The 24085-nt window shown below is 40.1% G+C and overlaps 1 protein-coding gene across 2 annotated transcripts in view; it reads right to left on the bottom strand.

The window, feature by feature from the left end:
• The window catches only part of itpr3 (inositol 1,4,5-trisphosphate receptor, type 3), a 280397-nt gene that overhangs the window by 190903 nt on the left and 65409 nt on the right, over nt 1–24085 (bottom strand). For both annotated transcript variants that reach the window (XM_060845471.1, XM_060845473.1), the window contains exons 3-4: nt 20373–20494; nt 3872–3958 (exon numbers count right to left, since the gene is read on the bottom strand). In XM_060845471.1, coding sequence (XP_060701454.1) covers nt 3872–3958; nt 20373–20494 — 209 coding nt within the window. The remainder of the gene's footprint in view (nt 1–3871; nt 3959–20372; nt 20495–24085) is intronic.

Genomic DNA, 24085 nt, shown 5'->3' with positions numbered 1-24085 from the left:
CCCAGGTCACAAAGCATTTTATCCCAGGGTCTTAAAAAAGGGCAGTCAATGAAATAATTGGTTTTAATTTTCCAAAACTCATTATATGTGGGGAAGGTTCCTTGAGATTGGAAAATTCAAAAGGGAGGGATGCACAAACCAGGAAACTACAAGCTAATTAGCTTAACATCTGTCATAGGGAAAATGTTAGAAGCTAGTAAAGATGTTATAACAGGGCATGCAAGAAGTTCAAGTAAATTAGACGGAGTCAAAAGGAAATTATGTATTACTAAATTATTCAGAGAACCATAGAGCCCCTAGTGGTGTGAAAGCAGGCCATTCAATCTCACTGTGATCTTCCAAACAGCATTCCACCCAGACCCACCTCCTATAAGCATTTACATGGTTAATCCACCTAGCCTACACATCCCTGGACACTATGGGCAATTTAAAATGGCAACTCCATTTAACCAGCACACCTTTGGATTATGGGAGGAAACGAGCGCATCCCAAGGAAACTCGCACAGACACAAGGAGAGTTTGCAAACTCCATAAAGACTGTCACCTGAGACTGGAATTGAACCATGCCCCTGGCACTATGAGATAGGAGTATTAACCACTGAGCCACGATGATGCCCAAGATTGGAACTTTTGGGTTAGTAACTTGCACTGTAGATAAAGGGGAACCAGTGGATGTATTGCACTCAGATTTCCAGAAGGCATTTACTAATTAAAAGAATTTGCAGAAAATAAAAGTCCCTGGTGTAGGTGGAAACATATTGACATGGATAGAAGATATACTCATGGAAGGATTTTAATATATTGAAAGCAGTTAACTAAAGGTTTACTAGACAAATGCCTGGAATAAGCAGATTGCCTTATAAGGAAAGGCTAGACAGGCAAAGTCTGTATTCTCTCGAGTTTAGAAAAGTCATTTTATACAGTTAAAACATATAAAATCCTGAAAGGACTTGACCAGGTGGTTGTGGAAAGAATAATTCATCCTGTGGGAGAATGCAGAACTAGGAGTTTTAGTTTAAAAATAAGGAGTCATCTATTTAAGAAAGAGATGAAGAAATATTTTTCCATCAGAGTGATGTGAATCTTTAAAATTCCTTTCCTCAAAAGGCAGTGAATATAGAATCTTTAATTATATTTAAAGCAGAGGTCAATAGATTCTTGATTATCACGGAATTGAAGAATTCTCAGGAATATGCAGGACTGTAGAGTTGAGATTAAAATCAGATCAGTCACAATCTCATCGAATGTCAGAGCAAGCTCAAAGGGCTGAGTGGTCTCCTCATGTTCCGTCTTCATATGTTCCTCTGTATGTAGAGACTGTTGCTGCATACATATATTAATCTTACGCATATGATGTTCAATTATGAATTCCTGTGAACATTTAATATGGAAAATTTTCATGTAAACTAGTGCCACTGTAAATCACTCTCGCAACAGTGCTAGCAGTAAAAGCTCTTATTTTGCAACCACTGTCATAGCAACAGGCCTTGGTGACATGGACATTAAATATTGAAGAGAGGAAGGGTCCATTTTCTGGAAGAAAGGTATAAGGTGTTCATACTTACAGGCAATGGCAGCAACATTTGTATTTACCTTAGTTAGCCTGTTAGTCTTCAAGATCTCAAAAAGGTATCCAGAATATCAAGTTGTAAACAATTATGCTTTAAACTGTCCATTTACTTCCAAGATAAAACAAACTTGGGGGTCTTAAGGAATTTTAGTCTTTCTACCAGCATACAAAGCCAATGTGACAGTCGTTAATGCAGAGTTGAGCTTTGTAAAGCAAAGGGTTCCTAAGGTATTCCTAAAACATTCAGACACACCCTTGGAGTCAAAGGATCAACTTTGTGAGAATTTGAAATAAAGCTGGAGTATTCATTTAATTTGTGCGAAAGGGAGAATTATCTGGAAAACTGTGGAAGACAGTTTGGAATTAAAAGTTATCAGACTGGGAAAAGATAAGAATGGCAGTAACTCTCAGGAGCTAAAAATCACTTTGGACTTGTTCAAGGAAAATTGAAAGACTACTAAAGGGACAGTATTGCGTATACATCTGAAGTGGGTTTATTGGTTTTGTTAGAATTAAAAAGCCAAAGTTCTGATTGGAATTCAGAGTGGAAGTTGCCGACAAAAGAATATTTAGTCAACGGTGGTGTTAGTCTGTTTGTTACATCAAAAGTCTTTAAATATAACATCTTGCCATATCATTCTGTCAACTTTCACTTCTCACCATGTACAAGTGAAGGTTCACTTTCAGCTTGAAGGTTCAAGTTTCTTTCTTTAAACTACTCGATATCTTCGTGAACCATAACATCTGCCAACCATAACACCAGAACCATGAATGGCTTCAAAGTCATAACTGATCTAATACGCATCGCTTAACGATTAATGACTAGCATGAGGGCATTATCCTCCCCATCGCTGACAACTTTGACCGCTCCCACCAACCCTCTGCTCTCAAATTAGAACAATTCCCCAAAGCACTTGTTCTCTACTCTATCTAGGACGAAGGCAGCAGAGTGAGTTTTAGAACAACAAACTAAATATTTAATGTGGTATAATAAACCAGCAACAATAACCACCAAAACACCAGTTTTAGGTAAAATGAAAAGGGTACAGAATTTTTATGATTAATTGAGTGCAATTGTATTGCTTTTAAAAGTATTATTGTACAGAAGTTGCTTTGACATGTATCATTTGGTAGGATTTGCTACCAACACTACATAATTATCATAGTGTAAACCGGTATGCAGCTGACTGTAACTTGTTATGGCCGAAAGACAGGAGTCAGTCAGTGTTGAGCATATCACACATTAATTTTGACACAAATGGGAACAATTGCATGAAGCATAAATTAGGCCAAGAAGGTGGATTAGTCAAGGCTGAAATTGAGCAAAGGTAACACATAAACATCATTTCTCAAACATGCATTTTCAGTTGGCAGTCATACTCATTCAGGAATTGAGAATTATTCTAAACATGTCAGTTTAGATTCATAATCAATAACAGTGCAAAACATTAATAATTAAAACACCCTGAAATACATTTGAAATGCGGAAACATTTTGGCAAATTGGATCCTGTTCAAACGCCAAGTGGAAGAATTTGGTATTAAATGCTTATAGAGACACATCTCTGATTACAATTGCCACCATTTTATTCAACATCAACCTCAGATATTTCACTAATAGCTACAAAAGAACAAACAAATTCAAGAACATCAAATTTGCATTTATATAGTGCCTTGAACACAATGTCCAAAGGTGCTTGTCAGAAAGTTTACAAAGCAAACTTTCACAGCAAACTGCAAACCAAAAATGAAATTAGGACATATGGCAAAAACTTGATCAAAGATTTCAATCAGCATTTTAAAGAAAGAGAGGTAAAGAGGTTTAGGAAGAGAATTCCATAGCTAAGGACTCAGGTAGCTTAAGGTACATAACCCACAGTGCAAGGATTACAATTCAGAATGCTCAAGAGGTCAGAACTGGAGGAGTACAGAAAATTTCAGATTTGTGAGGACAGAGGTTACAAAGTTCACATTTGCTCCTGTCTTCGCTCACCTGCTAATGAAATATTGACTCTTGTCTTTGTGTCTCTCAAGCTCAACAACCCAAGTTACTTCCCAACCCGCCTCCCGTTTTTAACCTCTATAAACATCTCATCTCCTCATTTAGTTATTTGCTCCACAAAAGCCTCTGCCTTCACACATTCCACTCTTCCTTTGTCCTTCTTTAAAAGACACTGCCTTGATATGCTTCCCCAAGGCCCTACTTCTTGTTCATCATTCATTTATTCTCTTCATGCCTAAGGATGTTTTCTCAAGCAAAAGTGCAATGTAACTGTAATGTGTCATCATAGAAGGCACATACCTGCACTACACTGCCATACTTTATCACCTCTCCATGTACTTTTTTGTTTTCCGTTTCATTCTGCTTCTGTTCCAGCTCAGCTGCATGCTGTGAAAAGAAAATTGAGGTAAAAATGAAGTTATTGCAACATCTTTTCTTTACTATCAATGAAACAGCCAGAGATTGAAACGGTTACGTTACAGTATAAACCCTCGTGTTTAATTTAAACCAGCAACACAGTAAAGATTTATCCCTCTGAAAATCCAAGAGGCCAAGAACTATTTAAAGTAAAAATTAACAACTTTATTACTTAAATTATAACAGAGAATAATTAACTAACAACTATTTACAACTCCTTCCTCTAACCTACCTTTTACTTTCCCTTCTATAATACTCGTCCGATAAAACCCCGATTAAGATTTACTGAAAAATTCAAATTTCAAAGCCAGCCAGCAGTACATCTGTCAGCTGTACAGCCAACTGTACATCGCTATGACTCTATAACTCTATAGTTGTTGAGTTTTCTCTTTGCAAATTTGCTCTCCAGGTGTGTGTTGTTGCTTTTCTCTGTGTAAACTCCTTCCCTAGACAGGTACCGTTCAGAGTGTTCTGACCAGCAGCCTACATCTGTTAGTCTTGTGGCAGTTCTCCCTCAACTGTTCAATTTTTCCTGCTTTTATACCCCCCAAAGCATCGGATTGTGTCATTGACTTTAATATTGTCAATATACTAAATTCAAACTTGATTGGAGTTTGGTTTTTTGGGGGGTATAATTTAAACTAAATGGCTTAATTTGAATTAATTTTTGTCTTCAAGCAACCAGCTATGCTAGCTGCTGGACCACATGTTACATTGTGGAGAAAGTGAGGACTGCAGATGCTGGAGATCAGAGCTGAAAATGTGTTGCTGGAAAAGCGCAGCAGGTCAGGCAGCATCCAAGGAACAGGAGATTCGACATTTCGGGCATAAGCCCTTCTTCAGGAATGAGGGAAGTGTGTCCAGCAGGCTAAGATAAAAGGTAGGGAGGAGGGACTTGGGGGAGGGGCGTTGGAGATGCGATAGGTGGAAGGAGGTCAAGGTGAGGGTGATAGGCCGGAGTGGGGTGGGGCGGAGAGGTCAGGATGGAGATTGCAGGTTAGGAAGGCAGTGCTGAGTTCGAGGGATTTGACTGAGACAAGGTGGGGGGAGGGGAAATGAGGAAACTGAAGAAATCTGAGTTCATCCCTTGTGGTTGGAGGGTTCCCAGGCGGAAGATGAGGCGCTCTTCCTCCAACCGTCGTGTTGTTATGGTCTGGCGATGGAGAAGTCCAAGGACCTGCATGTCCTTGGTGGAGTGGGAGGGGGAGGCCACATCGGGTGCAGCGAATGCAATAGATGATGTGTGTGGAGGTGCAGGTGAGCTCCTCTATATTGGGGAGACAGGCCGCCTATTCTCGGAATGTTTCAGAGAACATCTCTGGGACACCCGGACCAACCAACCCAACCACCTCATGGCTCAACACTTCAACTCCCCCTCCCACTCCTCCATCGCCAGACCATAACAACACGACGGTTGGAGGAAGAGCGCCTCATCTTCCGCCTGGGAACCCTCCAACCACAAGGGATGAACTCAGATTTCTCCAGTTTCCTCATTTCCCCTCCCCCCACCTTATCTCAGTCAAATCCCTCGAACTCAGCACCGCCTTCCTAACCTGCAATCTTCTTCCTGACCTCTCCGCCCCCAAACCACTCCGGCCTATCACCCTCACCTTGACCTCCTTCCACCTATCACATCTCCAACTCCCCTCCCCCAAGTCCCTCCTCCCTCCCTTTTATCTTAGCCTGCTGGACACACTTTCCTCATTCCTGAAGAAGGGCTTATGCCCGAAACGTCGAATCTCCTGTTCCTTGGATGCTGCCTGACCTGCTGCGCTTTTCCAGCAACACGTTTTCAGCACATGTTGCATTGTATCTTGTTCAGAGCACTTGGTACTGTCTGGTAGTTCTGCTAGCTTTTAACTCTCTTAAAAGTACTGTACATCCACATCTTCATAACAAAATGAACATGAAGCATTCCACTGCCAGCCTAGATCAGAAACAATTTTTCCTCAAATTTTTCAGACAACAGTAAAAAGTGAGGTCTGCAGATGCTGGAGATTAGAGCTGAAAATGTGTTGCTGGTTAAAGCGCAGCAGGTCAGGCAGCATCCAAGGAACAGGAAATTCGACAGAAAACAGGAGGGCTTGTGCCCGAAACGTCGAATTTCCTGTTCCTTGGATGCTGCCTGACCTGCTGCGCTTTAACCAGCAACACATTTTCAGCTTTTTCAGACAACTCAAGAGCACTGACTAGCTACTCAGAGAACAATGGTCTTTAGCATGAGAATACCCAAACACGCTGTCATTAGGGCAAGAACCTGCTTATCCTCGGAGTGTGTACGTAATGCATGCACTTGCCACATTTTAACTTTTGTTGACAAGCACTTGAGCTTGTCAGCCCTTGCCATTTAAGCTGATTTTTCATAATAGCTATATGTAGAATTAACAGAGGCCAGGGGTAGATGATACATCCTCTCTACTTTAAAGGTCTTATAAAACTTATTCACATCAACACAAAATAAAACAAAAATTTCTTAATTACTTTTCTGATCACAACAGCAACTGATAGAGTGGGTATGAAATCATTGGACAAGTATCAGTGTTGCGACAGAATTCAATGCTTACACATTCTGAGATTTGGTAAAGACATGCTTAATTTTGGACTGCCAGAATCAAACTTTGTCTGAAATCTCAGATTTATTAAATGTCTTATCTCTAAATCATGTTGCAGAAAACTATTTTAAAGAGAAACTGTTTAATACATTCCTGAATCAAAATTGTTTAATTATACCATGCACAATTTTCATTAGATTGTTTCATTTGAACCCAGTTGGCAAAAGGGATTGGATTTGCCCAGCTGATTATAGCAGACACATGGACATTCTTCAACTATGGTTAAAGGTGCATCTTTGCAAATTACTTGTGACTTTTCATAAACAGCAATGCAGTAATATAATCTGTGTCCCAAAAACAGTATTACAAAGCTGTCTCAGAATATGTCATGTATACAAAATTCATTACAAAAATCAGAAAGCTCTCTGTTTGATGAACAAAGATTCTTAGATAGGAAAACAACTGAGGTAAAGTGAAAGGAAACTTGACTTGCCAAATAACCCACTAAAGCAAGACCAACCTCCTTTAGTAAAGCTGAGTCCACCACCCAATTAAATGACCTTCATCAGTTCATAATAACTTCAGAAACTAAAATCAAAAATATTTCAAAACCATTGCCAGAAACTGACAACTTCATTTTCATGAAACTATATCATTATTCCTGTAAGGTTTACAGCGGTAAACAGAAAAGCTGCCACTGATATTACTGCCTCAGTACTACCAGTTAGAACAGATGCAAACCATAAGCATGCAGTTTCTCATTTGTTGATTATTTGCCATTCCTTGAACAAACTAAACAAGCTTGATACACTGTTCTTACAGTCAGAGGTAAGCATAAGTGTTAAATTTCCAACCTTACCATATTAAGTGCTTCAATCACCTCACAAATGGTTTTTCTATTTCTGGATAATAAAGCCCAGCCAATATTTTTCCGTTCTCAGATCAATTATGAGCCGGATTTGTGGCTATTCTAAACACAGTATCACAGGAGAAGAACTATTATTTATTAATCTAAATATATCTAAAATAAATTATTGCAATGGACCAACTATTATGAATCATCAAACTAAGAAATGATTGAGACTGTCACCTACTCCTGATTGTCCTTAAGAAAATGATGGTGAGCCTCTTTCTTGAGTTATTGGTGTCCAAGTGGTGGAAGGACCACCATAATGCTGCTAGGGAATTCCAGCAAAGAATGGTATTTAAATTCAATGAATTAATAAAGCTGGAAGGAAATGTCAGTCTCATTAATTGTGAACATGAAAATACTTGATTCTTGGAAAAGCCCATCTGAGTTGGTAATGAGGTTTAGGGAAGGAAATCTGTGGTTGACTCTGAAATCATTGAAAAGAATCAAACTGCAACCTGCAAACTTTCATATGCCTTAGTCAACATGGATGCTTCTTCAGTTATCTGGCTGAGGGAACATGTAATCTACAGCAGAGCAATTGACACCACAGGTAAGGCAAGGAGGCAGGCCCTGACTCCAGTCCAGCTAGAACAGGACTAAAAAAACAGTGCTGTTGGCACTAAATCAGGTCCAGGAGAAGGTGAGGACTGCAGATGTTGGTGATTAGAATCAAAACACATGGCAGATCAGAGTCCTTGGATGCTGCCTATTTGGCTGTGCTTTACCAGCACCACACTGTTTAGACCAATTGGATCCACAGTCGCTGTTCTGGCAACTCCCACGGAGTGCGAGGTGTGCATGTGTACATGTGCGAGTGTGTGCCTTCCTTGACTATTAACACTTAGGAGACCTTCGTCCAGCCTGTAAATGAGGAAGGAGATGGGAGGCCTGTAAAATAAGGTGGGTTCTTGCTACGACCTGATGCTTTCTCACCTCTGCTTAACTAAGATCCAGGAAGAAGGGCCCATGGATGACCTTCCAGCCCTACCTTCACGCAAAACACTTCAGTGACTTCCTAGTCAGAGGCACAGACTGACGTTTCTGTGGCCAGCAGAGAAAAATCAGAATGGTGTGTTGCCTCCCTGGTGCCAGGATCAAGGATGTCTCAGAGACGGTGCAGAATGTTCTCAAAGGGCAGAGGGACCAGCAGGAAGTCATTGTACACATTAGAATCAATGGCATAGGAAGGGGAAAGGATGAGATTCTGGAGGGAGAATATAGAAAGTTAGGCAAGAATTTAAAAAGGAGATCCATGAGGGTAGTAATATTTGGATTACTTCCAGTGCTACGAGCTAGTGAGGGTAGCAATAGGAAGACAGAGCAGATGAATGGGAGGCTGAGGAACTGGTATACGGGAGAGGGATTCATATTTTTGGATCGTTGGAATCTCAGGGGTAGAAGTCACCTGTTCAGGAAGGATGGATTGGCAGAGAGATTTGCTAGAACTGCTTGGGAGAATTTAAACTAGTAAGGTGGGGGTGTGGGACTCAGGGAAATAGGGAGGAATGAGATCAATCTGGAACTGGAATGGTTGAGAAAAGAAACGAGTCAAACAGTCAGGCCGGGTAGGGACAAAGCAGAAAACAAGGTAGGACTGATAAATTAAACTGCGTTTATTTCAATGCAAGAGGCCTAACAGGGAAGGCAAATGAACTCAGAGCATGGTTAGCAACATGGCATTGGGATATCATAGCAATTATAGAAACATGGCTCTGAGATGGACAGGACTAGCAGCTTAATGTTCCAGGATACAACTGCTATAGGAAGGATAGAAAGGGAGGCAAGAGAGGATGGGGAGTGGCATTTTTGATAAGGGATAGCATTACAGCTGAATTTAGGGAAGATATTCCCGGAAATACATCCAGGGAAGTTATTTGAGTGAAATTGAGAAATAAGGGATGATCACCTAATTGGGATTCTTTTATAGACCCCTTAATACTCGGCGGAAAATTGAGAAACAATTTTGTAAGGAGATTTCAGTTTTCTATAAGAATAATAGAGTGCTTATGGTAGGAGCTTTTAACTTTCCAAACAGACTGGGACTGACATAGTGTTAAGGGTTTAGATGGAGAGGAATTTGTTAAGTGTGTACAAGATTTTTTTCTGATTCAGTATGTGGATGTACCTACTAGAGGAGGTGCAAAACTTGACCTACTCTTGGGAAATAAGGCAGGGCAGGTGACTGAGGTGTCAGTGGGGAGCACTTTGGGGCCTGTGACCATAATTCTATTAGTTTTAAAATACTGATACAAAAGGATAGACCAGATCTAAAAGTTGAATTTCTAAATTGGAGGAAGGCTAATTTTGAGGGTATTAGGAAAGAACCTTCAAAAGCTGATTAGGGGCAGATGTTCACAGGTATAGGGACAGCTGAAAAATGGGAAGACTTCAGAAATTAGATAACGAGAATCCAGAGAAAGTGTATTCCCATTAGGGTGAAAGGAAAGGCTGGTAGGTAGGTATAGGGAATGCTGGATGACTGAAGAAATTGAGGGTTTGGTGAAGAAAAAAAAGGAAGCATATGACAGGTATAGACAGGATAGATCAAGTGAATCCTTAGAAGAGTATAAGGGCAATCAGGAGGGCAAAATGGGACGAGATATCTTTGGTAAAAAGAGTTTTTACAAATACATTAAGGACAAAAGGGTAACTAGGGAGAGAATGGACCCCTCAAAGATCAGCAAGGCAGCCTCTGTGTGGAGCCGAAGAAGATGGGGGAGATACTAAATGAGTATTTTGCATCAGTGTTTACTGTGGAGAAGGATATGGAAGATACGGAATGTAGGGAAATAGATGGTGACTTCTTGAAAAATGTCCATATTACAGAGAAGTAAGTGCTGGATGTCTTGAAATGCATAAATTCCCAGCTCCTGATCAGGTGTACCCTAGAACTTCGTTGGAAGCTAGGAAAGTGATTGCTGGGTCCCTTGCCGAGATATTTTTATAATCAATAGTCACAGGTGAGGTGCCAGAAGACTGCAGGTCGGCTAACGTGGTACCACTATTGAAGGTAGTAAGGACTGGAGGCCTGTGACCAGTGGAGTGCCACAAGGATCAGTGCTGAGTCCACTACTTTTCATTATTTATATAAATGGGTTAGATGGGAACATAGGAGGTAGAGTTAGTAAGTTTGTAGATGACACCTACATTGGAGGTGTAGTGCACAGCGAAGGAGGTTACCTCAGATTACAATGAGATCTTGATCAGATGGGCCAATGGGCTGAGAAGTAGCAGATGGAATTTAGTTTAGATAAATTCGAGTGCTGCATTTGGAAAAGCAAACCTTAGCAGGACTTATACACTTAATGCTAAGGTCCTATGGAGAATTGCTGAATAAAGAAACCTTGGAGTGCAGGATCATAGCTCCTTGACAGTAGAGTCACAGTCAGATAGGATAGTGAAGAACGCATTTGGTATGCTTTCCTTTATTGGTCAGATATTGAGTATAGGAGTTGGAAGGTCATGTTGCAGCTGTACAGGACGTTGGTTCGGCCACTTTTGGAATATTGCGTGCAATTCTGGTCTCCTTCCTATCAAAAGGATTTGTGAAACTTGAAGGGCTCAGAAAAGATTTACAAGGATGTTGCCAGGGTTGGAGGATTTGAGCTAAAGAGAGGTTGAATTGGCTGGGGCTGTTTTCCTTGGAGCATCGGAGGCTGAGGGATGACCTTTTAGAAGTTTATAAAATCATTAAGGGCATGGATAGGGTAAATAGACAAGGTATTTTCCCTGGGATGGGGGAGTCCAGAACTAGACAGCATAGGTTTAGGGTGAGAGGGGAAAGATATAGAAGAGACCTAAGGGGCAACATTTTCACACAGAGGGTGGTGTATGTATGGAATGAGCTGCCAGAGGAAATGGTGAAGGCTGGTTACAATTGCAACATTTAAAAGACATCTGGAGGGGTGTATGAATAGGAAGGGTTTGGAGGGCTGTGAGCTGGGTGCTGGCAAGTGGGACTAGATTAGGTTGGGATATTTGGTCTGCATGGATGAGTTGGAAGTGAAGGGTATGTTTCCGTGCTGTATATCTCTGAATCGATGACTCTGTAGTCAGTTAATAACTACTAAAGGGCCATTTAAGCACCCTGATCCAGGGACTGCAGAGAGGTCTGTAATACAATGTGCTTGCTGGATGAGGCATCATATCTTGAGGCCTATATTCAGGGCTTGAACTAACAGCTTATGGCTCAGAAGTAGGTACAGTACACACAACACGATAATACCTCACCACAACACAGATATGTACTGTAGAAGTTTCACGTTTGCAAGTAAAACTTTACTTCTACATTTATGCTTTGCATTGGTGTAATCTTTTCCCAAATTTCTACCTGCTGAGACACTGGAATGTAAAGGACTGAATGAAGGTACAAAGCAACTTTTTTTCAAACATTCTGAAGTCTACGAAGAAATTAGAATTAAATATAATGGAAAAAAATCAGATTGTCTCACACAAGATTTTGTTAAAGAACAAAGAACAGTGCAGCACAGGCCCTTTGACACATCAAGACTGTGCCAACACATGATGTCTTTCAAAACTAAAAACTTTGCCCTGTGAAAATTGTACCAGGTAATGAGAATTATAAACAAAGAACTACATCTGACATAAATCCCACGCTATGTGGGCATTAGCCTGTACAAATTACGCTTTTAAATTAGAAATACCCAACAGCATCATCAGGACTCTGAAATTTCTAGCCATTAGTTAAGCATGGTAAATAATTGAGATTCCATTATATCAAAGGTCTGGTAGTGAAGAATCTATTTAATTCAATTCTATCATTTGATATAGATCCAAGAAAAGAAAAGTGGACTGAGAAATAAAACATGGATTTTAAAACTTTGATATATCGAAAAGTATCTGTACTTATTAATTTACAAAATATATTCCTATAATCTCGTGTTGAAACAACTACGAAAGTGAAAAGGAATGTCATTTTCAATTTTGGTCCTCTCGCCCTCACTTTTCCCCTCAATGTGACAGCAGCTCTTCTCAGTCTCAGGCCTGGGAAAACAGGGACAGTGCAGCAGTTGCAATAATACAGGATGTTTTCTGTTCAATTACTAGCACTGTTGAACAAGGTAACTTCAGCACCACCATCAAATATCTCATGAGTAAGCACATTCATCACATTGAAGAATAACTTTTGAAATTCTCAATAATGAGATGAACTGTTAACAAAATGAAAAAGTGATATGTTCTGCTGAAACGTCTCCTCAAAAAACGTGGTCAGTAACTTCCTCGGCAAAACCTGCCCACCACTGAGGATGCAAATCCCAAATCTGCCCTGTCACAGGTGAATGGTATCTGGTGAGCTTGGTTTATCAGACACTTGTCATTTTCCTTAGTTGCTGCTCTTATATCTGAAAAAAACAATTGCTGCTACATTGGAGCACTGGAATCGCCATAGCCAGCACCACCAGAGTTAGGAGAATACAATGGAAGGAACAGCTTTTTACAAATGTTTTAAACCTGCAGATCTTTCATCCAGTAAACAGCACAGCAGTTTTTGAAGGCTCTTTTTTCCAGGTGCCAAATTGTTGTTCCAACTTAAAGTGAATATTTATGTCATTATGTAATCTTAAAGGAGGAAGGAAGGAAGGAAATCAATCTTAAGGTACTTTGGAAGCAATGAAGTGCAGTCGCTGTTGGAAAGTAGGAAATGTGGCAGCCAATTTGCACACGAACAGCAAACCCACCCAAATACCATTGTGACAATGACAAAATGGCTTGTTTTTTGTAATGTTGATTGAGGGGAACTGTGGATAACTCTCTGGCTTTGTTAACCAAGCAGTGGCAGACATGATTTATCACCACCACACACCCATACAAGTGCTATTAAATGCACCCAAGCAGATAGTGTGCAATGCAAAGTAACTAAGTTTACACGTTAATGTTTATTAGTCAGTACTCAGGAAGCTGCCATGATTCGTTTATTCTATATTAATCTACAATGTTTAGTCATTGCAATATTCCTGTCTGATTGTTTGCTGACCTGGGGATACACCTTATAATACCACCAAATAGTTTTAATCTTGCTTCAAAACTCAAGAGTTGATAAATAGTCCCTTGGAATACTTCATGTAGTCAGTCAGTATTTTAGACATCCACTTCAGATGCCTTAATAGATTTGGGGAGTTCTGTAGTAAATGCCAAGATTTCAACAATAAGCACCTGCATGCAGGGCAACTGCAAAAAATAGAAAGTACAATCCTTCTTTCTGAAAGAAAAAAAGAGAAAACAGAGGCTTTCTATCACATCAGCATGAATTGGACACCAATGAGGGAAGTAAGGTGGCATAAAAGGTCATTTCCAATACCTGGAGAGATACAGGACCACCTCATCAACGATTGTTCCAAAAATTATTTTTTGATCATTTGGAAGAGTAATTATTCTTTGTCATGAAAGTTACATACACAAACTAATCTATACATCTTCCATGGCCTTCCTCAACTATTAGGAAGGTGTAAAATAACTTAATGCATCTTTTTCATGGGAAGGGGAAGGCCAACTGCTGGACTGTTAATCCGGAGACCAGGATAATGATCCGGGGATCTTAGTTTGAATCTACACAGCAGATGATGGATTTTGAATTGGAGTCCAATGATGATCATAATTCCATTATCAATTGTCAGGAAAAATACATCTGAAACTATCATCCTTATCTAGTCGGGCCTACACATGACTCCTGACCCACAGCAATGTGATTGACTCTTACCCCCTCGGCAATTAGGGATGGGCACTAAATGCTGGCCTAGTCTGCAATGCTCTTATCCTGTTAATGAATAATTAACCAATGTTGTTGAAATCATAGTCAATCGGTGTTTTGGACTTCCAGCTACATCTCACCTGCACTTTTAGGGTGATCTCAGCATGGCTCCTTTTGTCCAGTCACCAGAGAGGTACACAAGAATAAAACCCCCTCAGGTATTTACAGTTGTCATATTTGACAGACAACAGGCACTGGTTAGACAGACTCCACAATCAATCACCCTAATGAAGTTTTGCTGAATCATGATGATGTGAAGCAGCATTTATTTTAAACAGTTTAATAGATTTTTTTCCCCCAAAGGCTTGTAATCACCTAAAGTACTACACTTTTGATGATAAACGATGGAATTACTCCTCAAATCAGTGCAAAATGATCAGCCCCTTATCCTAGGACTGGTGGTCTCTTGTTCCAGATTCTCCTGCCAAATAAACAACATTTCAGCATCCATTGTGTCACAGCACCTCCATAACCTTGAATGTTTCAACGAGATCCCCCTCATTATTCCAAAGAATGCAGATCCAATTTATTCAGCCTCTCATCACTGGACAACTCTCTCATCCAATGGACCAATATAAAGTTTGCAGTAATGCCCTCAGTGCAAGACTAGCCTTCTATAAATATGGAGACTAAAAGTTCATGCAATATTCAATTTGGTATTCAAAGCCCCATAACATAGGAAGCATTCTTTAATCTTGCAATTCAATCTCCATCCTCCCCACCAACCGTAATAAAGGTCAACAGGTCATTTCCTTTTGGTAAAATAAATTTTGGAGGGGTACATCTACTCTTTCCTATTCCACTTCTCCACTGAACTAATTTGATATTTAATCAGAGCAGTGATATGGGCAATTATACAGGTTTTAGACTGCATCTGATTGAGTAGTAGAAACTGTTTAACCAGTTTTCTTTCTTCAACAAATAATAACTAGTTTATTTCATAAACAGCTTACTCAAGCAAACACAAAATGCTTATTGACAAAACAAAATTTAGATTGTGCAAAGATAGATGGTTAGTATGTTTATGGATGAAACAAAAATTGGTGGCACAGTAGATAGTGAAGAAGATTTTCTACGATTACAAAGGGACCTTGATCAAATAGGTCAATGGTCTGAAAAATGGTAGATGGAGCTCAATCTGGATCAATGCAAGATATTTCACTTTGATACAAGAAACAAAGATGGGGGTTATACAATTAATGATAGGGCTCGAGTAGAGCTGTGGAACAGAGGACCCTAGGGGTAAAGGTACATAATTCTTTGAAGTTTGCATCATCATATATTGACAGGGTGGTTAAAAAGGCATTTGACATGCTTGCCATCATTGCTCAGTCCTTTGAGATAGCAGTTGGAAAGTCATGTTGAGGTTATACAGGACAGTGGTGAGGCCTCTTATGAAGTACTGGGTGCAGTTCTGGTCACCCATTTATAGGAAGGGTATCATTTTGCTAGAAAGGGTTCAGAAGAGATTTATCAGGATGACTTTTAAAGAAAGGCTGAATAGGCTGGGACCTTTTTCACTGGAGCATAGAAGGTTGAGAGGTGACCTAATATAAGTTTGTAAGATAATTAGATAGATTTAATGGTAGTTGCCTTTTTCTTAGGATTTCTCACATTTTTAAGGAGAGAGATTTAAAAAAGACATTGGGGCAATTGTTTTACACAGAGGGTGGTGTGCATATGGAATGAACTTCCTGAGGAAGTGGTGGATGTGGGTACAATCATAAGGTTTAAAATACATTTGGATAGATACATGAATAGGAAAGATTTGGAGGATATGGGCTAAGAACAGGCGGGTAGGACTAGTTTAGTTTAGGATTATGCTCAGCATGGACAGTTGGACTGAAAGGTTTGTTTCTGTGCTGTATGACTCTATGAAATATATTCTAACATTTCAAACATCACCCAAGGCAAACACATAATAAATGTTATTAGTACATTCCATGGAATAAATCAAACAGCAAATGCAAACAATCAGATCCCATAGATTTCTCAGCAATTCCCCTCACCATCACCCCCAATATTAATGACACTATGGGTCAGCAAACGTTATTAAAACTTCAAAATTATGATTCTTCACTTTGAACAACCTGGTCCTGAAATTCTCTACAAAGCCGTTCTGAAATAGGCTGCCTCAACATCAACTCATTTTCTGTTAGTCCACATTCTTTTCCTAGGGCTACAATCCTTTGGACTCTTGGAAAGTGCACTTCAGCACTGACTCATTAGCACAACTCCAGCTTTTCACAAACTGCAAACTTTGTCAAGTTAGTACAAGTTTCCACAACTATGGCCTTGCTCCATTCCACAAAGAAAACATTGCCTGTGGGCTTTTGACCCCCACCAATTAGTTTTCCTTCAAGCTAAGCACCTACCAACAATTGGATGGCAGAATTTAGACAGATTATAGAGAGGAGCTGAATACTATTTTAATGGAGAAAGACAAGAGAAATCTACAGAACAGAGGGATCTAGGTGTCCTCATGCATGAATCACAAAATCTAGAATCCAGGTTCAGCAAGCGATTGGGAAGGCAAGTGAAACGTTGGCCTTTCTTTCGAAGGGGATAGAGTTACATGTAGGAGGTCTTGCTATTACAAAACAAGGCACTAATCAGACCACAGTTGAAATTTAGTGGAAACATTTGGGCCCTTTATCCAAGGAGAGATAAACTTGCACTGAAGGCATCCTAGAGAAGGTTTACTAAGCTGAGTCGAGGTCTGGGGACTGTCAGATGAGGAGAGATCATAGGCCTTTACTCATTGGTGTTTAAAATAATGAGGAGTAATCTTACTGAAATCTAAGATTCTTAGTGAACCTAACAGAATGGAGGTTTCCCCTTGTGGGAGCATTTGGGAACCAGAGAACATAGTCTCAGAATAAGGGGTCACCCATTTAAATTAGAGGTTACGATGAATTTCTTCTCTCAAAGGATAGTGAATCAGTGGGATTCTTCATCACAGTGGGCTGTAGAGGCTGGGAAATTAAGCTTATTCAGAGCTGAGATCGACCGATTTTTAATTAGTAAGGGAACCAAGTTTTAGGAGGAAAGAGCAGGAAAGTGGAGTTGAGGATCATCAGATCATGGTCCTGTGATGGCCAGAAAATCATTGCAGCAGCACAGAGTCCAGTTACATATTGAAATCCATGGAATCATAGACGCAGCAGTCTCCATGGGAATTGTCTGGAAATTGAAAATGAAAGTTTCCATGGGAATATGATGTTGTGACAAGAGTAGAGATCTGGCTTAAAGAAGGGCAGGCCTAGGTATTAAGATTTCCTGGATTCAGAGTGTTCAAGAAAGGATTAGAGGTGACAGTGTTAACTAAGGAGAATATGGCAGGAATAGAGGGAGAAGATGTCCCGGAGAATCAATGACAGAAACTAATTGGCTAGAGCTTAGGAACAAAAAAAGGATGCAGCTACATTACTGCATTACTGAGTGTCGAGTTTGGGCTAATAGCTAGTGGGAAAAAATGTTGAGCAACAGATTTGCAAGGAAATTGCACAAAAATGCAAGAATTATGGAACAGTTCTAATTACAAACTTCAATAATCTGAAGATTGACTGTAATAGCAGTAGTATAAAGACAAAGATGGGCAGAAGTTCCTAAAGCGTGATTTTCTATAGCAGCTTATTTCCAACTAGAAAGGCAACCTGGTTCATAGAATGAGGTGGGCCAAAGGGATCAAATGTCAACAGGGGAGCACTTAGGAGACAGTGATCATTGTATCTCAAGGTTTACACTGACTATGGAAAAGGAGAAGAAGCAATCCCGAATAAAAATAATCCGTTTAGGAAAAGTCAACTTCCGTGGGATCAGAATGGATATAAGCAAGATAAACAGTGATCAAAGATTAACAGAGAAACTATAACTTATCTGTCACCTTTAAATATGGTTCTTTAATTTTTCAAGAAAGATAGCAAGGAAGTTAAATAAAGTACAATCAGGGTACAGTCCTTTCAAAGAGTTATAGCAAACCATTCATGAACAATGAAGTAGTTAGGGATTAAAATGAAACAAAATATGAATGCTTATGACACATCTCAGGTAGGTTAGAGAATTGGGAACCAGTCCAAATATTGGTCAGAGGTGACTTGAAAAAACAAATCAGAGACTTAAAGAGTGGATATGAGAAGAGACCGGCAGCTAACATAAAGTGGAATCAAGAGTCTTGTACAGACCTTTAAATTATAAAAAAGAGAGGAGGAGTGATACTGATGATCATCTACAAAGGGTAGTTACAGTTGTAGCCAGGGATTACAGCTGCGCCATAAAAGTAAATTAATATTTTGCATTTGTACTTACTAAATCAGAAAATGCGACATAGATCATGGTGAAACAGGAGGTAGTTCTGAATAGTGTGAATCTGATAAGGAGATAATTGAAAGGTTGTCTGTCTTTAAGGTTGACAAGACACAAGAGCTAGATGAGATGCATCCAAGAATATTGGTCAGGAAAATAACTATTTCCAACTTGCAGGTGCTGACTAGTTACAAAATTTGATCACTGATTCCTACGAATAGAATCATTAAATGCTCAGCAACTGGAATGACCCTGTTTCCAATCATCTCACATACCAATTGGCAACTTTCAATCATTTCAGTTAAACTGTTTTCTCCTTCTGGGAAGCTAGTCAGATTTGGTCAAGATGGTGGGGCTGGTTTTAGAAAGATGTACTGGACAAAATTCTACCATAGAACAGATCACTGCTGACCTGGAATATAACTTGGAATATTCTAGCTTGGATCAATGAATAATGATCAGAAACAAGACATACAATGACATTTCTAATCAGTATCCCAGCTACAGTGAAGCAAATTGCATTTCCCCCACTATCACCCTCAGTATCATTGGCCAATGCACAAGAGTTTGAAGGTTTGAGTTCCAGATCAGTATTAACCTAGCAGCATGAATCCATTGGATCATCAGTATTAACCTAGCAGCATGAATCCATTAGATCATCAGAATCTGAAAAGGGCCAAGTGTATGAAAACAACTTCATGAAATGACTTCATTCTAGAATAACCCAGCATAGTAACAAGCAAATAGGAATGAGGTTTTTCTCAGAAATCTATCAAATGACAATGAAACAAGAGACCAACAGACATCAAACAGAAGTTTCTTGACAGGATTTCTAGGTTTCATACATATTTCCACATTTCAAAGAAATGTATTACTATTCTAAAATTAAAAGAGATTGTGCCTTGACCTGAAGCTGGAAAGGACAACAGTTAAGAAGACCTGAGTAAGGTCAGTTCAACTTTGCCTTTAAAAGATTGGTATATATTCGATTGGCTTTTCAGCAAAGGTGCTGACTACACTGCAGAAATTCTGACAGATCACCATATTATCTAAAATTCAGCAAACTATCAAGCAGGATTCAATTAATCACATCATACTTGGGTGTATTCACCTATTATGAACAAGGTGGGCATGGTAGAACCTTTGCCTATGAGGCGTTTGAATGGCAAATACAAAGAATGCTCTCAAATGATTGGATCATGCCATCGACTCAAGTACTGAGTCGTCTGCACACACTGCTGTCAGGATTCTTGGTGTTGGCACAACCTATAAAGCCGAGCTGGACACTCAGTCAAGCGCTTGCAATTTGCAGCTGCCATGCCCATTTCCTGTCAACTGCCACTGACATGTTGGACAGAGAGTAATTAGTAATCCATTTTGCCAATGGAGATCTGGAGATCTAGCGGACAAGGACTTTGCATGCTGGTGATAATAGTTCTAGAAGATGTCTGGAAACAAACACCAAGTCTATACACTATTTAAATTCAAAGTTTGTGAGAAGATTTGTAGCTTGGGTGCTCATTGTTGGGGTTCTGTTCGCCGAGCTGGGAGGTTTTCTTGCAAACATTTCATCCCCTTTCTAGGTGATATCTTCAGTACTTGGGAGCCTCCTGTGAAGCGCTTCACAGGAGGCTCCCAAGCACTGAAGATGTCACCTAGAAAGGGGACAAAACGTTTGCAAGAAAAACTCCCAGCTCGGCAAACAGAACCACAACAACTATTTAAATTGCAAAAATTCAAACCCAGAATTTTGGAATCTTATACAATATCAACATTCTTAAAAAATATCTATTCTGAAAAAGGATGCTGAAAAATTAGAAAAATCATAAGGAATGGATGCCTTACCTGAAGCTTCTGTAACAATGCAATGTCTGCAATTTTATCTTTGTCCTGCTTTGCTTGTTTTGCTTTCCAGTATTGTTTTTGCGCTGAGTAGCGGTTCATAGGACATACTTTGAACAGGCAATCTGCAACATAGAGATTTTAAACATTTAATAATAATGGTTTATTCAGACATCACAGGCAGAATTGTCTTGCAATAATATAGAAATCACGTGAGATTGGCAGTAAGGAGAAAGGTCAAGAGCAAAGAGGCCCATTTTTCAGCTGAGTGTTCAAGGGCAACATGAGATTCTTGCTAGTGGGCAAGGGACCGTGATACTGTTTGTTCTTTGAAGGGCAACATCATTCACAATTGAAGCTCACTCCTTCACACAACAAAATACTCTGGGTGCAGTGGCAGCCATTCTCAATTACATTGCTTACTTGTTATTTACAATACAATGAAAGGAAACAGTAGTCATTCCTCAAGCAACGAATGTCCACTCAGCTTACTATTATGTACACGTCCCCTTCTTGGTAGCTCCTCATCATCTTCAACAGCTTTAAACTTTCCTAAGTCCTTACCAACTTGTCTATGTAAATCGTCATTTCCCCACATTACTGATCCTCCTATCACAGCCTCGGATTCATTTCATAAACATTCCAGATATAGCAGTTCTTTGATTCTCCCCCACCATTAAAGCCAGGATGCCACTGGCACTCGATGACGTCTGCCCCATCTCTAACATTTCACTCCGTTGTACATACTGAGTTGCTGTCTACTTCACGACTGTGATCCCCACTGCATCCCAACTTGATGTCTTTAATCCTCTCAACTGAGTTCCCATGCTTCTCTCCGACAATAGCAGCTCTCCACCACTTTGACTTCTGGTGGATGGGTCCCCAAAGTAAAGAACTCTGCTACTTTGTCAAACACCAGTTAGGCAAGAAAAACAGCTGGACATCCCACACGGCATGGACCGACCGACCACCACCACAATCTGCACTAAGATGCTGGTGGTGACTGAATGAGTCACTTCAGGGGTTCCATAGACTGAAGACAGGTGGCCTGGCACTCCCCTAATTTATCATTAAATCTCAGAATTGAGGGTGGATAACTAGGTAACAAGAAGGTCAAATGCTGAATTACACGTCTTCTAATTCATCAGCATGAAACCATAAAATCTCAGCTCATTGATTCTATGTGCTAGATGTTTGCTGCACTCTTCAGTTTCATTTACGAGTATTTATGAGTCATCTGCATTCCTCACCTCAAATGCTGATGAAATAATTAGAATAAAAAGTCGATGAATAAAAAGCATGATCCAAAAAGGGCAAAATCAATTTTATCTTGCAGATATAAACATGAAATGAATCAATTTCTTATTCATGTATGCACAAGTTAAGAATTTTCCACAAACATGATCAGATTTCACAATGAGAATGGTTTCTGCTTCAGTGAAAATCTTAAAGATCCACTCTAACAGAAAAGAGATTTTGTCTGTCTCTAAGGATTTGTATTAGCTTGTGATATGTTTAAGTTCGTTTTCTGTGGAATGTATGTTACATTTGCATAATGTCTGCAAATTTCAATTGTAGCCTTTTACTGCTGTATTATAAATGCACCTCAGATTCTGGTTGACAGGGTCATATCCAAAGATCATTTAGTTTATTCCTTAAAGCTCAGCATTTTTGAGCTTTTTGACAGGTTTCATGTTGTTCAGTCCAAGGTTAGAAAAGGAAACAACGATTCAAGTTTCACCAAACTGATTCCTTGTAACTTTCATCTCCAAACAATAACTTCATTGTAACAGGAAAGAATCTGATTGTTGCTATTCACAGTCATGATTGCTGACACGTACGGATAAATAGAAAGGACTTGCTTTTCCCATGTCTGTGAAAAAAGTGACAATCTGTTTTGCTCACTTGTTCTGTGACCTTTCTTTGTAAACCGGATAACCTAACAATACTATCTCAATAAAGTTTCAAGATATTACATAGATTCGATTGCCTTCAGTATAGAAACAGGCTTTTCGGCCCAACAAGCCCACAGTGACCCCCTGAAGAGTAACCCACCCAGTTCCATTTCCCAACCCTATATTTACCCTTGACGAATGTGCCTAACACTATTGGCAATTTAGCATGGTCAATTCACCCGACCTGCACATCTTTGGATTGTGGAAGGAGACCAGAGGACCCGGAGGAAACCCATGCAGACACGGAGAGAATGTGCAAACTTCACACAAACAGGTGCCCGAGGCTGGAATCAAATCCAGGTCCCTGGCACTGAGAGGCAGCAGTGCTCACCACTGAGCCACCTTGCTGCCCAATATACAGGAAGCGTCTGACCTATTATAGTGTACATAAGCTGGAACTATCAGGTTTTCATTAAAGGAGTCAGAAATGAAAATAAATGTCCAATGTATTTGAAGTGGTCAATGCATCTTTAAAATTGGCTGCCAACAGGACAATTGTGACCACTACTCTCTGAGGAGATACTGAGGACAGCAGATGCTGGAGATGTCAGAGTCGATAAAGTATGGCGCTGGAAAAAGCACAGCATGTCAGGCAACATCTGAGGAGCAAGAGAGTTGATGCTTCATGCTGAACCATTGGACTGGAGAGGGGGCAGGGGCTGAGAAATAAATGGGTGGAGGGAGGCTGGGGCTGTGGGTAAGATGGTTGGGACAGAGATAGGTCCACTCCACCCTATTTCAACTCCCCCACCATGACATGCCTATTCTGGGGCTCCTCCACCACATAAACAAGGCCACCAACAAACTGGAGGAGGAACACCTCATCTTCCACCTTGGGAGCTTACAACCATGTGGCATTAACATTGAATTCACCAATTTCCAAACCTCCCCTCCATCTTGCCCCAGAACCAACCCTCTGACTTGGCTCCACCCTCTTAGCCTGACCGGCCTGTCCATTTTCCTTCTCACCTATCTGCTTAACACTTCCCACCAACCTACCTCAATCACCTCCTACTTTCACTAACCTATCACTATCTCAACTGTCTTTCCCCCAGCCCCACCTACCCGATTTACTTCTCAACCTCCTTCCCCCTCCCCAGTCCTGATGAAGGGTTAAGCCCGAAATTTGGACTCTCTTGCTCCTTAGATACTGCCTGACCTGTTGCACTTTCTCCAGTGCCACACTTTATCAACCACTACTCTCTTGCATAGGCTTTAAAATTACAGTCCTTTGGATCATAAAGAGTCGGGACACCATCAAATTTTTGGATTTTTCTGCATTTGTTGTTGTCCAGCACAGTTTTGTTTTGCTGGGAAATGCTAATAAAAATGTTTTCTGCAAAGATAGTACTGCTTTCATTTTGAGTCGCTGGCTCAATTGGAATTTAGAACAAATGGATAGACAGCAGTGTGTCAATATCTGGACAGAAGGTTGACACATTTCTGAGACTAAAAATCAGACACTAAAAAATTTCCTGTTCTATTACCTCAAGCAGGTTGATGTTTGAAATGTTTCCAGTTTTAAGAGATTATATTCCTGATGAGATTTAATTTGGTTTGATGTCAAGGAATAGAACAACCAAAGCTGTAGATCGTCACTGTAGCACATAATAAACAGCTTCTGGATTTTTTAAAAAAACTACATTCTTACTTTGCCTTTTGCTTCCCAGGACTACTGTCGAACTCTGCCTAAAACAGTCGGTCAGTATGAGGCCAACAGCAACTGGGAGCATGAGCAGGAGGCACAAAAGTTGCCTTTGG

This window comes from Hemiscyllium ocellatum, chromosome 26, assembly GCF_020745735.1.
Source record: "Hemiscyllium ocellatum isolate sHemOce1 chromosome 26, sHemOce1.pat.X.cur, whole genome shotgun sequence".
NCBI lineage: Eukaryota > Metazoa > Chordata > Chondrichthyes > Orectolobiformes > Hemiscylliidae > Hemiscyllium > Hemiscyllium ocellatum.
The sequence above is the reverse complement of the archived record's forward strand: the minus strand, read 5'-3'. Positions and strand labels throughout refer to the sequence as shown.